The sequence below is a fragment of the Channa argus genome, chromosome 7 (genome assembly GCF_033026475.1).
Source record: "Channa argus isolate prfri chromosome 7, Channa argus male v1.0, whole genome shotgun sequence".
NCBI lineage: Eukaryota > Metazoa > Chordata > Actinopteri > Anabantiformes > Channidae > Channa > Channa argus.
Genome location: NC_090203.1, coordinates 23,504,625 through 23,521,771, shown reverse-complemented (window position 1 = coordinate 23,521,771; position 17,147 = coordinate 23,504,625). Strand labels below are relative to the sequence as shown.

The window sequence follows — 17,147 nt, the reverse complement described above, 5'->3', positions numbered from 1 at the left end:
TGGCTTTTAAATTAAAACAAATACAAAGGTAGTAAATAGTGAGAGAAAAAATGTCAGGCTGGTAATGAACTTGCTGGTAATCATAAATTGTAATGCGTGTTTCTTTTCATTTTCTGACCTTTTCTTTGTCTTTCTTATTTCTGTCTTTGTCTCACTGTCTTGCTTGGAGTCTCCCTCTCTCCTTTGTGTTTTTGTGTTCCTTGGAGCTGCCCCAGCTCCAATGGATCATACTGTATTCTCCTCCTCCTCCTCCTCCTCCTCTCACTCTCCATAAAGAAGGTGACCTGGGGTTGTTTTTGTTTGTGCACACTACAGTGTGTGGATGCCGCTGGGACAGTAAGCTCAGCCAGACCTCTGCTGGTCGTCTTAACATGCTCAGTTTGATTTTCTAGCTTCCTGACTGACGACCTCTTTAGACACCATCAAAAAAACTCATCTACACACAGTACCTTAGCTTTCAAGTCCTTCATTCTTCATTTTAGAAGAACATGTCCATTAATCCTGTTGATTTCCCATGTGTATTTTTGGCCGAAGAGTCAGAGGCTTTAGCCACAGCTTCACAATTGGGTTATATTTCAATTAATCCTACAGAAGTGGGTTATAGCATGAAACTATGTCACAGATGACTGCATATACATATTATATGACATGCTACATATACATACATCACCAATCCCTTAAGCTGTTATTCATTAGTGGAGTAAAAAGCCTGCTCAGCAGACCTGGGTGTGCTGCCACTGACATGGTGGTAATTTAAATGGAAGAATTCCATTTTTTTTTTTAATTCCCCCTGATTAGGATTTTTCAGTGTTATTAATCCTGTTATCAGGACCCAGCAGGTTGTCGTTTCTGAAAAGAATCAAAAAGTGGCGGTCACTAAAAGAGAGAGAGAGAGAAAGCTTATTTAGATTTTTGTCATGCTTACTCACTCTCTCTCTTCCCTCTCTCTTTATTTCTCTCTTTTTCAGATTTTCGGTTTTCTGCATGTGCATGTGGCACAAGCAAGGTAGCGCAGCCACTAGTATATTCTGTGTGTTTGTTTCTGTGTGAGTTAGAGTGGAAGGCAAATGTGGATTCGTGGGGGAAGGATGTGTCAAAAATATGCAAATGAAAAAATAACAAGTGAGATAAAGACCTAAATAATTGCTCCAGTTGTGAGTATTTAGCTACAACAGCAGCATAGTAATCATGTTCTTCCTCAAGAAAAGACTAAAGTCACAGGGAACAGCCCAGTAAAAGCAGACTGCTCTAGTGTTAAAACAACTAGTACTGCTGATACATAGACACAAACCATTAAAAAGACAGTCTGGTCACTGATGGTTGAGACACAGATGAACCGTTCACATAATTGTCACGTTGTCCCTGTAGGGATGATAAGTATGTTTTGTTTGGCCACCGTGCTCTGTTGTGATGTGTGTTAGGGATTTATCCAGACATTACTCTGATTGATTACCAGGAACAATTATTGAAACAATAGCAATCGTGAAGTCACTGTGAGCATTGCATTGTGACATTTTTAATTAGATTTTGGTGAGAGTGCTTCAGTGTCTGGCAAAAGTTATCTGTACAGATATGGACAGATTCACCTATACTGCATGTTGAAGTAAAACAAAAAGTGGTTGATGTGAGCCATCATCCTGCAGTTCCCCTCCTTACTTGGCAAAGCCCACTGCCTTTATTTCCAAGACAAAGAAGAAAATATGCTTTTCAAAGACAGCTTTGGAGAAAGTATGTGGAGAAAGTGGAGAAAGTATGTGAATCAATTTGGAATCAATTTTGATTTGCTCAAAAAGAAGCTTTTCATCCTCATTGTTTCCCAAAATATAAGCAAAATAACAATAAGCCAGCTGAGAAGTTTCAGTGTGTGTGTCTGTGCGTGCATGTGTGTGTGTGTGTGTGTGTGTGTGTGTGTTGGGGGGGGGGGGGGTTTAAAAAACATAGAAAACTAGCCTAACCACCTCAGATTCCTATGTATCTGCCAAGTCAAGTTGCAGTTTAAAAGCATGTCTGTCCAGACTTTGTCTGTCAATTCTTCAACAAGTCCAAGTGGGCGATTGTAACAAAAAAATCTTAAACTAAAGTGTCGAATTGGTCTGGGATGGTATAGTTCAGTCTATGAGAATCTCTGATTGTAGCTTAAGTCCCTTTAATGGTGAAGAACACAAACTGATTATTTCCCCCTTTTATGTTCACAGAAAGGCCAAATACAGTATGTCAATACATTTTCTTCTCAAATTCTTTCAGTTTTTTTAGTTAAAACCTCCACTTGGCAGTGATTTTGGCAGTGATAACACGTAATGTTCTTCATTCAATCCAATTAATTCAATTCAATTCAATCTATTTAGAAACTCTTTGCCTGAAATTGATGTCCATGTTTCACTCGTGCCAGAAGGTTACAACTAACAGAAACATAGTTAATCACATGAGCACAAGGAGAAACTTTGAAGAGGATCAGGACACAAAGGACATCATGTGATTCCAGTATGAAACATGCTTTTCATCCATTACAATTCCACAGCATCACCAACATGATGATTGTTGCAAGTCTTTAACAGCAATCAATATTCTGTACAGTAATTCCTAAGGAGGTGCCTATTTTAAGCTTTGAACTATATGCTATAATGTGAAGTTGCTATCATCATGTCAGTGTTGGGTATGCGGGTGTCATCATGTAGGATTTCGCCTGCCTTTCTGTTGGTGTGTTTTGAAGAGAAAAGGGTATGACTTGCAACAAAGGTCCCCCGGTTAGGATTCACATCGTTAAAATTGTGTCTTGACTACTAAACGCCCCTATTTTGTACACTGATTCCTCACAGTATAGGGTTTATACATGTCTTGCTGTCCTAAAAGCTCAAGTGATACTGAAATGTACAAATAGCCATAATGGAAATACCTTATGAACAAAATAATAAAAGCCTAAAAAGAATTTTAAAATATGCAAATATTCACTTATTAATAACATTGCTATGTTTAACAACTCACTTGGAAATGTTCTTGTCTCTGTCAGCCCACATTCTTCTAATCCGCTTGTGTCTTCTCCCCCTGCAGTGTCTTCTATCTTCACCGTACCAAATGTCAAGCTGCAGACAGAGAGCGGGGACAGCATACAGGTGTGCACACGAAAGAACAGTCATGGAAAGGCATCCTCTGGCAGCAAACACTGACCTGAGGCAGTATCCTGCACATGACTCCCTGACAGGTACGAGCTCATTACCATGCAAGAAGCAGACACAAACAGCACGCTGCAGCAGCAGCAGCATCACCAGCAGCTGCAGCAGCAAGCTCACAAAGACAAAATGAAAAAGGTGGAACTTTAATGATCTTAAAGAGACACCGGTTTAATGTATCATGTATCATGTTTTGTTACTTTTCTTATCTTATCTTTTCTTTCACATGAGCTTTTATATATCTTATTCGTAATTTTAGCACGAGTCAGAAGTAACAGCGGCACAACAAATTACTTTTAAGGTATCACACTAATGATGCAAGTTGATTTTGACTGAGTTATTATTAAGTTATTTTTTCACATTTTTATCTGGAGAAAATTGGACTTTCTAATAAAGAAAGAGAATATAAAAATGGTAGTACTAGTACTTAGAAGAGCAATATTCACACTACATTGTTCATTGTCTGTTGCTAGCTTGCCTCTACATCCCCTGTGGTATGTTTTGCTAGCTAATGTTCTGAATTTTCAGTATGTAGTATGTAAAGGTCCTGTATGTAATAATTAAAAATTTGTTTTAGGGATATAAGAAATATCTTAAAAGACAAACAAGCATGAAAGAGTGGAAGTGCCATTGATAGAAAGAAAATAAAAACATGCATGTTAAGTGTTGGGAAACACATGTTATATTTGTTATAGATGTTCAGTTCATCAAGTTAGAAGTACAACACTCATCTAGATCGCAGCAACTGCTACATTCTTTCTGATGCCATGAGATCGGTGCTGTCTGCACTGAAGCAGAGAATGCAGTAGTAGTTGAAGGAGTGGCTTTAAGTGGGTGAGGAGGGTGTCCCATTCTTTAGAGATGGGGGTCTCATTCGGCGCTCGGATAAAGTGGTACTATTTGCATGTAATAAGAGTTGCGGGGTCCAAGCATGGGGATAACAACTAGTCGAATGACAGAGTCGGAATTGTGAAGGCCAGCACAGGGCCATGCCACAGTGCTGTGGACCAGATTATCTATAATGGGTGACAGGTGCAAAGCCGTGCCAGACACCACAACTCTTCAACCAGTTCTCTAACTTTTAAGTTTCTTCTGCATTGTTTTGTCTTGATGTTTTCCTCTACAAAGTCAAAATGCCACTTAAACATGGAGTAGACGAAGGCTGAATAGCCTGTGTTTACCATGGCACAGAATACGAAGAAGTGTGTTTTTCCCGATCTGGAGCCTCATGGCGTTTCTGTATATGTGTGTGTCTGTCTGTGTATGTGGAGGGTGGAAGTCACCCCACTGAGAGAGCTGTGTCCTCTCAGCTGCTGCATTTACATTGAAATCAGTCCCTTTGTCCGTTCCAATCCAAAAACCTGACAGGCTGGGAGAACTTCATTGATAGCAGCCTAATCCCTGTGCACACATTCACATTAATACACTGACAAATTACACCAACACATCCACACAGCCATTAACTGTATACTTTGCTGCAAATGCATATATTTAAACTGGATTTCCCACCAAGTATTTTTGGGTAGAAAAGCTAAACAAAACAAATCTTACATCTCAAGAGAATAGTTGAAATCAGAGCAGCAGATTGAGCTGTACGTTTTTTATCCATCGTAAGACTCCCGCTAATAACATGGTAGATGTGTGACTGCCCATAATGCATCTCTATGCATATCTTTATTTGTGGCATAAGGTACCTTCCCTGACTCTTAAATGCCCACCTTCAAACTTTCAAATTCATACCCCAGGATTTATAACACACTGTAAACTCATTCCCTAAGTCAGTGTTGGCTTTGTTTAGTGTGTGAGATTTAGAGGGATCTGTTAGCAGACACTGTAAGGAATATAGTATTCATAAATATGGTTTGATTAGTATGTAATCACATAGTATGTAAACAGATGAAACATTATGTCACATATTAAGGGTTGCCCCATTTCATAGCGAACATTTCAAGCCCTAATCTTTATGACTCTGTTTTGAGAGAAAACTCAAGAACGAGGGAGAACTCAAAAGCAAGGAGTCGGACTATAAATTATGAATTAGGATTGGGCCTTGGTATTTCTTGTATGAACGTCAGCTAAAAGACACAAAATGTTCACAAAAAAGGCCAGACAGAGACAAATATGATCACAGAGGCAACGTAGCAGACAGAATTACCAAAAACATAGACAGAAAATGACATGAAAAATATGCAATGAGCCGAAAAAGAAACATATTAGACGAAATGCGAACACAGAATTAGCAAATGACCGTGTTAAAATCACCCAGTTTGTCTACTGATGGTCAGTTTAAACAAGGGTCCGGTTGGTTTTACCTCTAAGTGAACCCACTACTAAGAAAGAGAAATGCATTAGACAGAATGATTGTTCCTATAGTTACCTACAGCTAGAAATACCTTATGCACTTGTTTAGAAAAGAGGTTAAAAACACTGACCAGAGCTATATCTGAGATGTCTAAACATGTCTTTTTCTTAGATACATAATACAGGAAAGGCAGTGAAATAAGGACCTCACATAGAAATATATTTAAAGTAATATTTACCTGAATGTGCAAAACTAGTGTTCTTCTCGTTTTGTAAAATCAATGGTAGAACAGTTGAGGAGAAGGAAAATACGAAGAGGGAGGGGTGAATGAAGCAGAGATGGAAGCAGTGGCTTGCAGGAGCAGGGCAGGGTTTCCTTTATGTTGAGGCAGTGTTGTATTATTAATAGGAGGTGGTGGAGGCAGGCCGATTCAGACACAGCAGAGCAAAGAAGGCGAACAGCCCCTTTCTCTTTTCTGGGTCTATTCCCAGTGGGCAGGCTTTGTGCTGGCTGGATGGCTGCCTTTGAGGAAAACCGGTCAGCTATTGAGCTGAGAGTGAAGGCCGGGCATGACTCGCCTGCGCTGAGATGCAACAACTGCAGCACTACAATGTCTGTCACGGCTGCGGCCGGAGAGGAAAAGAAAAGGACGGAGAGAGAGAGAGTGACAGAGGATGGGGGAATAGTGGGAGTGTTTGATTTTGGCAGGGAGAGAAAAAAGAAAAGAGTGCTTTGTGTGTGTGTGTGTGTGTGTGTGTGTGTGTGTGTGTGTGTGTGTGTGTGTGTGTGTGTGTGTGTGTGTGTGTGTGGTGAGAAAAGAGAAAGCCAACAGGAGATACAAGGAGTGGATTGAAAAAAATGGTGGCAGGGGCAGAGAAGAGAAGAGTGACGGGAAAGGGGAAAAGGCAGGTCTCCTTTACTGCAGTGCATTGATCTATGTTTATTCATGATTTTTTGCATTATTCACAAGATTAGCTGATGCAATTTGGTGCTGAGGGTAGGCAAGTGCCGCCGCCCCCCACCCCACCCCCACCCTCGTCAATCCACTCAGTGACCACACAGTTTAAGTCCCGACAACAAGTGGGTGTACAGCTGCCCTGTCTCTGAGCTCTAGGCATGTGAAGCCTTGGATGCAGTGTGCTTACAGTCAGAATACATAACAAAGCCTGAAACATTGATTCAGTCAGGGAGCAAAAAACAACATGAAAGAGGTAAAATCAACAACTGAGTGTCTCAGTCCAAATAAGAATTTAGTTGGTTGCATTTTGAAAGCAAATCATGAGGGGCTTGAAGCATTGTTACACATCTATACTAAAATATCTGCATCCTCTCTGGTGTTATTCTGCAGAATAATGAGTTTAGCTCATTATTTCATTTGTTAGAACATAACGCTGCTCTAAACAACATTTCTTCGCATAGTTCAACATATCTTTAAAAAATAAGGGCTGCTTGCTCTGTCTTCTGAATCCTGTTTTTAGCAGTAACAGACAAGTATGTTTCAGTGAATAAGCTCCAAAAAAAAAAAAAAAGCCTTTACTTCATAAAAGTGACTCAGAAACAATGTTAATGTTGTCCAATGTCTACTAGATTTACATTTAATTAGAAGTGAATATTTCTGCACTAGGCAGGACTGTGGTTGAGTGCTTAGTGTTGCCATTTAACAGTTGCCTCTCTCTGATGACTTTATGTGGCCCAAATTGTTTTCAGCAAACTCTTTTAACTACACAAACTTGTCAGTGGTTTCAGATTGATGAATGTGAGTATCTGATACCTGTTTGTGGTGCACAACACAACAGCAATATACTGTGTAAGGCTCCTCTTCTGGTTCATTTGAGGGAAAGTTCCATTTTGACCGTCATCGTTTCGGAGAAGTCGAAACAAATGTAATGTAACCTCCATCCAGGGAGCAGCACTGCACTGTGACAGAAAAAAAATCTTACTAATGCACAGTGCTCTATAATTAATATGTGAAAAGTTTGAAAATAAATAGATTTTGCCCCACTAGTGCAGTCAGATCCACTCTGACAGCTGATGTCATGTGGTTGAGCGTTGTTGTCTGTGCCACTGCTGGTCACCTGGCTGGGGTTCACACAAAGCAGCAGCCTTTCTACACTGTGTCTGTGCAGTCAGCCATCACAGGTCGGCAACAGGACGCGCTGGCCCTGAAGCATCACTGTGTCACTTTGAAGATAACAGCTGCAGGCAAGGCTATACCATAGTGTCCAGAATGTAGAGTTGCCAGATTTTTGTTTAAGCACATACACACGTGCACACACACACACACACACACACACACACACACACACACACACACACACACACACACACACACACACACACACACACACACACACTCTTGCCTAAGGTATTCTCCTTATTATCAGAGACCATGCTACATTTTAGGGATATATTACAGGGAACCTTAGCAGTAAGTATTTGACTCTAAAGTGTCCCCAGGCATGATTCTACCCTGGTGTCTTTCTACTGAACCACCGGTGTACAAAACTTACAAAGTCACCAGGACAGAGAAGAGTATTTTGTGACTCTGTTTGTAGCAGGTAGAAATAGACGTGCGCAGTCCACAAAACAACCAGTCAGAAAGTTTTTCTAGGTAGAGGACACAGTGATCTAAAGTATATCCCTGCTGTGAGCCTGAGGGGGGGAAATTGGAGGTAGGGGAAGGAATGATAACCGGAGGCATAGCCTTGAGAAATGGAGAGCCTTCAGTCATATCAGCTCATTTTCCTCTTATAACTGTGGAGCTTCAGTGCCTGCCAGTAACGCGGGCTTTAATTTTGCCTTATCTTCAGTGAAAAACGATTGTGAAGGAACTAAGTGTTTACTCCAGCTCCATAGTACTTGTTACAATGTGTATGCAAGTACATTCCAAGCTTGTTTATCTCATTTAACATTTACATCCTGCTTTCATGGATATAGTGTTCAGTGTTTCCCACACATACATTGTAGTACTCGGGCGACTTGCCCAAGTACATTTACTGCTGCCCACGTATATTTGGCCACCCATTTTTTAAAATCTATCTGAGAGAAGAACAACATCTGCGCTCAGTATACTGGAGGACTATTACCCCTGGCTCACCCACACTTGTAGTCTAGTTATTTGGAGCTTAAAATGCCAACCAGCAGCTCAGATCACCTGTCGGTAAGGTTATTTCCATGATTTAAATTGATCACAGACACAAACAAAATGTGTTGTTGGTATGGGTGCTCTTTAATGGAGAAACTAACTAACTGAAAGCATTATTTATTTTATGTAGACTATATTTAAGGTAGGATTGGTTAGTGCTGCTGCCTCACAGCTAGAAGATTGTAGGTACACGCCCCCTAACAACTGTGGCCTTTCCGTGTGGAGTTTGCATGCTTTCCCTGTGCTTGTGTGGGTTTCCTCCAGGTACTACAGTTTCCTCCCACAGTCCAAAGACATGTGTGTTAATTGGTGATTCCAAATTGCCTGTAAGTGTGAATGTGAGTGTCTCTCTGTGTTGGCCCTGAGAAAGACTGGCGACATGTCCAGGGTGTATCCCCCTCCCCCTTTTACCCTGACAGGATAAGCGGTTACAGTTAATGGATGGATGTTGAAGGTAGCTGCTTAGTCTATAGTATTAAATGTACTCTATGTTGCAGAGTTGTGGTAATGGTGGATAACATGTACATGCAACGTCAGATGGTCAGAACTAGTGATGTTAATGCCATTACACTGAGTTTCACAAAGTGTTCCCCTATCTCCATCACATTCTTTCTCCCCATTGCTCTTTGAGGATGATTGACAGGTCAAGGAATTAGACATGATGAAGCTTGCTATCAGATGATCAGAAGAGGGGCAGAGACAAAAAAAAAAAAAAAAAGAAGAAGAAGGGAAGGTGATAGGAAGGTGGAAGAGAAATAAGAAGGGTTGTGGTCAGTTCACAGTTCAGCCAATAGGCAAAAAGCACAGAAGTTAGCCTGTCTGCTAACTTGTTATAAATTCCCTAGAACTAGTGAGAAAAAGGAGGGGGAAACGAATTGGAATAAAAGAGGTGTTAGGGGAGAGAACCTGGGCCTATAGGAGTGAAGTAAGAAATCAGGGGAAAGAAAAAGAAGAGACGTAGGAGACAGAAGAGGAGGAGTCCCCAAGGAGGTGCAGGAATGAAGTTCATGTGTAACATGTTGATAAGTGGAGGCAGCAGAGGTCATCAAGCTGACATGTAGGAGGAGATCTGACTTCCAATATCATAAACTCTGTCCTCTAGTGACAATAACAGGCTCCTTTTCTTTCTCACAACCTTCCATCCTTGCTTCCCCTTTCAAAACAAATCATGATATTAAAAAGGTTCTTTATATATTTCTGTATTTTTCTGGTGTTTTACCATTCATTCATAACGACATCCAGATGCACATGAAGAAAAACTCCCAGAGTTCATCTTTGCTCTTTGTTGAAATAAAAAATGCATTTAGATTCAACACGTTTGCCCTTCTGAGGAAATATGAAAAACTGATAGAAGAGGAGATGACACAATAATATGACAGCAGTTTGGTGGGTGTCTCTAAATAGCTGTAAACAAATCTCAACAACTGAGGATGTTTTCCAGAGATGCAGACAAAGTTTTGTACCTTTTTCACTGCATCTCTCTTTCACCCAGTTTTTTTTTTTTCCCTCTCCTTTGCCTCCCTTCACCATATGGCTCCCTCTAATGAGCATTGCACATGTACCTCCTTCCTTTTTTGCTCCTCCAAAAAGAAAAGAAAAAGCAATTCCTTCTTGTGTGGTGCAGCCAACAGCTCCTCTACAGCAGTAGATCTGGAGCTTCTTGTCTCAGCAGACTGAATTACTGTCAAACGAAGTATGCTAATGACTTTAACTTGCCATTTGAAACACTGTGGGATAATGAGTTGAGATCAGATTAATGCAGAGAGGGATTGTCCCATTTCTTATGCATGTACTTTATGTATGTTGCTTCCTACCTTTTAATGAAGCATCTGCCTCACATAGCAATTACACATCTTCCGTGCAAAAGGGCTTCATTTTGTGTCTGGTGATTGTAGTATCATTCATCACATTACAGAAATATACACTAAATGCAAATTATGACAGGTTACATTCATTTCTGGTGCAATTAAGTTTTTCATCATTCAGTCATTAGTTTTTAATTTTTTTTTCTGCATAATAACTGCAGCTGTATTATGTACAGTGTTTATTTCTTCGCTTTATCAAAGCCAAACAACCTTCACTAGAAGAGCATGAATGCTATTATTTTGCTAAATTGATAAGCCTCCTCAGCTGATTGCACCGTAAGTCAAAAACTAGCCAGTTATTGTAATTAATGCTTTGGCACCTCATTCAAATAACAATTTATGTCAACATTTCATTGTGGTAAAGAATTCTGCCCACAGTGACTGAGCAACATGAACACAGCTAGAGCTCTTTTTCGTGAAACTGTTTCCATCTGGAAAAGTATAAAACTTCATCTCAGCTTGTATTTGGCCAGGAATGGGACACAGTCACCGACTAAATCGTTACAGTTGAGTGAAAAGGTTTCCATCGTCTTCCATTGAAATGGAAGTAAATTGAAAACAAGTAAAACATAACATTTTCTCATCAACATAATCTTTAATTCGCAGAGCTAGTAAAAATGGTTCCTCATCATCACAAGTACCAAAAATGGTCAAGGAATAAGTTAGTGAAATTTTAATAAGTTCAGTGCAAAAGTTTGCATCCCCCTTGATGAAATCTCTAGGCATTTAACTTTAAAATGTGAAATCTGGTGCCTTATCTTTAAAAAAAGAGTTTCAACACTTAATGCTTGATGTCACAATAAAATAGCTTCATAAAGGTGGAGAGGGATATAAAGATGTGTGTTTTATTAAGTGATTATTAAGTGGACCAGAATCTAAGAAAGTTGGAAACATGGGCAAACTAAGACTCTTACAAGAAGAATACTGTTGCTAGGAAAGTTGCTTGAGAGCTACGTAAGAATCCAAAACAGGAAACAATTACATATTTTTAAACATAAAGCAGCACGACTAAGTTATGTAAAGGAGCAAGTGAACAAAGCAAATGAGTTTTAAGACAAGATTGGTCTCATGAGATGAAAGTTGAATTATTTGGTCATAATTTGCACGAGTATGTGTGGCAAGAAGTAAAAAAAATAAATACTGAAATATTATCACAGTCATCCCTGAGCCTTGGGTTTCAACGCACTGTACATATTCTCAACTTTCAACACAGGAACAGCTGTCAGACTGGATAAGGGAGGCTAGCAAGGATAGTTATTTCCAAACTTTGTACCTGCACTGATCCCATTCAGTCAGTTACATAGACTTGGTTCTGTGCCTGCCCTCACAATATTCAAATAGAGATAAAAACACATGAGAAAGAATCGCCCAGACTAGAAATGGAATAAAACATTAGATTAGAAACCAGAGGTTTTAAATGATTCATAGAACATAGAAGACGGAGAGACACACAATGTACTTATTTTCTTGGTTTACCAACAGTGTGAATATATCCCTCCAGCATCATTAATAAGGTTATTTACTCTCCATCTGCTAACATAGTACCATATACATATTTCTCCCCTGATCTGAAATGAGCCATTCCATAGTATCTTTAATACCAGCCATCGAAAAGCATGTTCCAACTCTAAGTCCAAGAACTAAATAGTTCTAAGGATCAACTTATCAACTTATTATTGTTTTGGTGAACAATTTATCAAGTTACTATGTGTGATGTGAATTGGGCTGCTTGGAGAGTTGGACCTGCAGAGATCAGTTCCTCTAAGAACAAATCAGTGTCTTTGAGCTTGCTTCTTGTTTTCGAAGCTACAGCTTTACTGCTGTACTTTATTGATTGGAGAATTTATTAGGATCCATTTCTCTCATTTTTCCCCCAACTCTCCAAAACCCTAGCATAGTTGCAGATTTTCTACTTAGGTCAACATCAGTTCACATTAGTTTGTGCAGCTCCACTCAAATTCTCGCCTGTACATTGTCTTTGTGCAATTATTCTGCATCTTAAAATCTCTTGGATAACTGTAGGAACCACATCCAACATGTTTTCAGCAGCAGAAGCAAGCTGAACCACTGTACACTACCCCCTTAGCATTAAATGGAAAAAGGTGAAGTGAGCAGCCAATACAGCACAACATTTACCAGCTATAATAAAAACTAATTTACTCAGTAGCTGGTGGTGATGCAAATAATAGAAAAGTAATGACACTTCATTTGTCTTCATTTCCTCTACCTTATACTGAAAGGGATATTCATCAAACACATATTATCATTTAAGCTGGAGGAATAATAAATGCTCTGATATGTTTGATATCCTCTTTGGAAAACCAAAAAGAAGTTTATAAATCTAGGACCCTTTCATTTGAAAATGTTATTTTAAATTCTACACACTAGTATACATTTTGTTTTTGAAGAGTTCAGAGAACATTTATTGGTGTCAAACCAGTTCTTTATGTTTCATGTTTCTATATCTCTTTTTACTGCATTCAACACATTATCCAAATGTTTTCCAAGAAACATCTGTCATCTGTAAATAATATACATTTAACCCATTTTGAAGGCCGCAGGTTCAAATCCCACCCCACCTGGTGTGACCCTGCCCAGACACAAAGGGCCACCTTGGTGCTGGTCCCGAGCCCGGATAAAATGAGAGGGCTGCAGCAGGAAGGGCATCTAGTGTAAAAAAAAAAAAAACTCATGCCAAATCAACGCCCGGAGCATGTTCCATTGTGGCGACCCCTGAAGGGACAAGCCGAATGCCGTTGATCTTTTGGTCCAAAAAAATTGGAGAAAGTACAGATGGGATCTTTTATAAATATATTTAGGTGTTTGAAGAGCTAGAGGCACTAGTACAATAGGTAACTTTCATAATAGGTGTCATTAAAGATCTTAAATTGATTGGGCTATAAACAGATGTCTATATGTAAAACACTCTGTGCTGCCGTGATGCCAATATTCCAAGTTGGCTTTGGGCCACATACCACATATTATCACAATTGTATTGCAAATTGTTTGAAAAAGACTCTGATGTTAGTTTATAAGAACTATTTAGTTGTCAAATGTTATTAACTAATTGTCATCCAAAGTGAACATTACAAGGAAGGACATTTTTGAATTAAGACATTTTGAATCATAAAACACTTATCAAAGAGCTTATTTGAAACCAGGATTAGTCCTAACAAGGATTTTTGTAAAGATATTAAGAAACTGAATGACATTCAGTAAATCTGCCTTATAGAAAGAAAAATTAGTTCTGATGATTATGCGAAGCTTCTAAATTCTTATTATCAATATGCCCTATGGCCTCCTCACACAGCCAGCAAGAATGTTTTTGTCATCCAGACACAGTTGATTATGTATATTCCATACTTATATTTACAGTACATATTTCCCGATAAAACCGAGATTGAGAAGCCAGACTGAAGTATAACATGTGTGGACAGTAGAGCTTTTGTCAACTGAACAGGGTGCTGCTGAAAAGAGCTGGACGAACTGAGAATCTTTTGTGCAAGGAAGGAAGTTTGAATGTGAAGACATGTCTTCACATTTGTGTTACCCTGTTTGCCAGGAAGAAGAGTGGTGTATAGCATGTATACTGCCTTTTATGTACATGGGTAAAAGTGTGAAGATCCTCTAGTGGTCTCTACAGATTCCAGTGTTTATGCATATCTGTTTTAATGATAGTGCGGCAAAAATGAATATTTTGTCCTGAGGTTGGTGACAGAAAGCTCCCAGCTCCCAGGTCATGAAAATGACTTTTCCGCTTGGGAGCATGAACGTGCTCTCCAAATTTCATGGTGAATTGATTTTGATCTTCTGTTCAGTGTTTGGTGATAATGAAAAGGCTTCTCTTGGGAACAATACGGCTGTTAAAAACAATCTGTCAAATAGATTCTGACGTTTGTCGGTAAAGTTTTATAATGAAAAGAAATTGGCAGGTGAAGAAAAGTTTGCCATCCATTGACATAAATCAACAGTAAAATCGGTAGCAATCATGCTTATGTGTGAAAATCAGACAAAAGACACCATTCAAACAGTGGCTTTGAATGTGGGCTATAAAAAAAGTCAAAGAATAGCTACACCAACAGCTAAAATTAAATGGCATCAATATCTTATATTGTGGGGACTTGATGGACAAATACAACTGACCAGTTACTGTATGTCTGCAACTTCGATGCAAAGTTAATATAGTTTTACATCCTCAATTTTTATTTTATCTCGCTATTATTTTTGCTATTATTTTCATTATGATTTGTTAGTCTTACCAGTGCTTTCATCAGTTTCAATTTACTTTTTCTTTAATGGACTCATTTTTGTTTTCTTTAGTTTTAGTTTTAGTGATTTTAGCTGAGGATAATAATTCCCAAGAACCAGTGTAGTGTAAAATTAATCAAGATTCAAAATATAACATTTCAACTCTCCACGTATTTAACATAAATCACAATGCATTGGTTTCACACTGGCAAATCTTACTGTAACAGGCAGTGATGGAAAAGTTGAACCATGTTAGGAACAGGCATAAATTTCAGATAAAGTGTGGCATTTAATTCTTTAAGGCTTATAGGTCACAGAACCTTGTTGACCTACAAGTGTCATGATCTGGACTTCAGTTCCACTTCCTGCCCAGGACTTTTATTTTGTTGCCCAGTTTACCTGCTTCCTGCCTCATGTTAATTAATCAACCTGATTGTTTCCTCTTTACTTGGGTCCGTCTTTATACAAAATTGTGATAACAAGTTTCCATAGACCGATTGTTGAGCATGTTATACCATGTTGACTTGAGGTGCTGATCCACTGCGCTGATCTTGCCTGCTGCTGCTGGATGTTGACTTTTCCCTCACTGCTCTTTCTCTCTGCATCTTTTTTTCATCCGCAACATGTGTTTCCCTCAATGGTTACTTTAAAGATTAACCTTAATGTTTGTCTGGGATTCCCTTTCCTTGCGATGCCATAGACGTTAACCTGAAACGGTCCAACGGGGACCGACTATGCGGTCCAACTATATATTTTCTTTAAACCAGTGGGTTTCCTCATTGATTTGACACGGTCTCCCACAGGCCGCCCTGGGTTTCTCCATGACGTCGTGACCTTGTCTCTTCACCTGATGAGGCTTAATTTAGATCCTGGAGCCCATGTTGTCTTTAATGGAACAATATACAGAGGGAAAATAGATGTGTCTTTCTTTTATTGTTTCATTTTAGTTAGTTGTCTAGCAGCAATAAATAGTTTTGTTTCGTTTTAGTTTTTCGTTTGCTGTAGGTAAATTATTTCAAGAAAATGTTTTAAATCCGTTGGTTTTTGTGTTACTTTTTGTTTTGGTTTAGGATGAGAACCCTAACAACCCTCACACAGTCTTTCAGACTCTCTTGACCAACCTCTTTCTTAGTTTTTAGCCTTTTTACAGCTGACTTTATTCTGCCAGTGCCATTGTTTGAATGCATTTAGCTAAAGTTCCTTTTTTTATATATTTTTGAAACTTTCTGGCAGCTAGCTACATACTACTAAATAAAACGCAGCTTTTGTTCGACTACTTCACACACTAAATAAATTGCACATGGTATATCGAGGTGTTTGCAAGATCCTTTGTCTTGTGTTTTCTTCATACAATTCCAATTTTAGTCACATACAGTCATTAATAGGTGGCACTGTGAACAGAATTTATTGTAGTTTGACCTTGTCAGAATGAGCAGTTCTGAATCTTTATGAACAGTTGCTGTAGAACATTTTCTAGTGGTGTGGTTTTCCTAATTTTGATAAGGCTTACTATACAATCTAACTCTGGTCTAAGTGGTCTTTTCCATCGTGCCATGAATAGAACTTGAGTGAGGCACTAATAATAAAGAATGTTTTGCAGGAAAAGGCAAATGCAGCGTTAAAGCTTTTACCGCAAAACATTGCAGAGCAGAATCATCCTCCAGCTTCTAACATCGGTTGTTGGCTCCAGCTCAGGGGTCTTGTGACTGCTGTACTGCACCAGCTCTGTTTTGCCACTGTTCATCAGTGAGACGAAGCAGGAAGTCAGCAGGAGACTGACTGGTTCTGAATTGGACACGTCTCACAAATTATACACTCGCAGGGGAGTCTGCATGCTAACAGCACACAGCAGCCCTGTATATGAGCGAGTGGCCTGGAGACACTGGGCCTAGTATACATGAGCCCACACTGCAGGGGAAGAGAGTCAATGTCAGCGCATGAAAGGGGCGAGTGTTAAGGGAGAAGCAGGGGGAAACCTACCCTGCCATTCGGCCTGTTAAGAGAAACTGCAAGGAAATAAAATAATTTCAACCCGTTTGAAGTTGTGTTCAGTTGACGTGCCCCTGCAGTGAGATAAGAGCACTTATTCTGCCAGCAGGTTGGGTCGGCCTTTACACTCTGACATGCTAATGAAGTCTAAACATAAAATCTTGGGACCACCTTACCTCAGGCACGATTTAGTTATGTTGAAAAGGTAGTTCAGGTGCAAATGCATTTAAACTAAATAAAGTGCATGCCTTGGTAAACTGCCTATACTCAGTAGAACAAGGTTCCATTATTTTTCAAGCCAAGTCATGGTTTTTCATCCCTGCTTACAGTACTTCATAAGATCAAATTCTTTAAAATAACTGAATTTGTTTCCTTTGATCCTGATTTATCCTGGTTTTTTTTTGGTTTTTTGTTTTTTTTTTGGCCAGCAA

The 17,147-nt window shown here is 39.3% G+C and overlaps 1 protein-coding gene across 3 annotated transcripts in view; it reads left to right on the top strand.

Moving 5' to 3' along the window:
• cdk14 (cyclin dependent kinase 14) overlaps positions 1-17,147 on the top strand; it is a 178,621-nt gene that overhangs the window by 131,337 nt on the left and 30,137 nt on the right. For all 3 annotated transcript variants that reach the window (XM_067510135.1, XM_067510137.1, XM_067510138.1), the window contains one exon: positions 3,049-3,199. In XM_067510135.1, the coding sequence (XP_067366236.1) occupies positions 3,049-3,164 (116 nt within the window). In that variant the 3' untranslated portion in view covers positions 3,165-3,199. The remainder of the gene's footprint in view (positions 1-3,048; positions 3,200-17,147) is intronic.